The 1,113-nt window shown below is 34.8% G+C and overlaps 2 protein-coding genes across 2 annotated transcripts; both read left to right on the top strand.

Annotated features, from left to right (window-relative positions):
- Positions 1 to 4: 4 nt before the first annotated feature.
- On the top strand, positions 5 to 314 carry LOC123256424 (ATP synthase subunit ATP5MJ, mitochondrial-like; the record flags this gene model as incomplete). Its single annotated transcript, XM_044685042.1, has 1 exon — positions 5 to 314. A coding segment is annotated over one exon (183 nt), but the record flags the coding sequence as incomplete, so codon positions are not given.
- A 261-nt stretch (positions 315 to 575) lies between these two features.
- LOC123256425 (ATP synthase subunit ATP5MJ, mitochondrial-like) lies at positions 576 to 921 on the top strand. The gene has a single exon (XM_044685044.1). It carries the CDS (start codon positions 576 to 578, stop codon positions 792 to 794), a length of 219 nt encoding a protein of 72 aa, XP_044540979.1. The 3' UTR covers positions 795 to 921.
- Positions 922 to 1,113: the final 192 nt, after the last annotated feature.

The following is a 1,113-nucleotide window of genomic DNA, read 5'->3' as shown; positions in this document are numbered from 1 at the left end:
GCTTTATCAGAACTTGGTGAAAAATGTTTGGATTCCACTGAAGCCCTACTACACCCAGGTTTACCAGGAGATCTGGGTAGGAATGGGTTTGATGGGATTCATTGTTTACAAAATCAGAAGTGCTGATAAAAGAGCCAAAGCCTTGAAAGGTGCAGATGCAGCTGCTCCTGCTCATGGACATCATTAACTGGATTTACTTTGGGATCATGTATAATATGAAACATCAGGCTAGCTATGAGCAGGAATTCACCAATTTCCCTTGTTAACTTTTAGACATTTGTTCATAATGAAATAAAGTCATATGTGGAAGGCGATTATTATGTTTCAATTCAATTGAAGTATCATACCCTTTTTTGTTTTATCTAGTCCATACCACTTTGATATATGTATACATTACAAATTCAGTATTTGTTTTGTAACTATAATTGCCTCTCAAATAAAAGTGATTTAAAAAAAAAAAAAAATGGCAAATTGTCTTGGTTATCGTCTGAGTAGCACTTCCTAGGNAGGGGGAAGGGCCTCAAATGCTCTATAAATACTTGTCGAATGAATAATATCAACTTTAGTAATGTGAAATGCCCACATTTATTGCTACTATTAATTTTCAGCTTTATCAGAACTTGGTGAAAAATGTTTGGATTCCACTGAAGCCCTACTACACCCAGGTTTACCAGGAGATCTGGGTAGGAATGGGTTTGATGGGATTCATTGTTTACAAAATCAGAAGTGCTGATAAAAGAGCCAAAGCCTTGAAAGGTGCAGATGCAGCTGCTCCTGCTCATGGACATCATTAACTGGATTTACTTTGGGATCATGTATAATATGAAACATCAGGCTAGCTATGAGCAGGAATTCACCAATTTCCCTTGTTAACTTTTAGACATTTGTTCATAATGAAATAAAGTCATATGTGGAAGGCGATTATTATGTTTCAATTCAATTGAAGTATCATACCCTTTTTTGTTTTATCTAGTCCATACCACTTTGATATATGTATACATTACAAATTCAGTATTTGTTTTGTAACTATAATTGCCTCTCAAATAAAAGTGATTTAAAAAAAAAAAAAAATGGCAAATTGTCTTGGTTATCGTCTGAGTAGCACTTCCTAGG

This window comes from Gracilinanus agilis, unplaced genomic scaffold, assembly GCF_016433145.1.
Source record: "Gracilinanus agilis isolate LMUSP501 unplaced genomic scaffold, AgileGrace unplaced_scaffold58820, whole genome shotgun sequence".
Taxonomy (NCBI): Eukaryota; Metazoa; Chordata; class Mammalia; order Didelphimorphia; family Didelphidae; genus Gracilinanus; species Gracilinanus agilis.
Note: the sequence above shows the minus strand (reverse complement) of the source record. Positions and strands in the feature narration are given on the sequence as shown.

Coding starts and splice junctions, on each gene's coding strand:
- LOC123256425 (XM_044685044.1), top strand. CDS start 576: ATGCCCACATTTATTGCTACTATTAATTTTCAGCTTTATCAGAACTTG.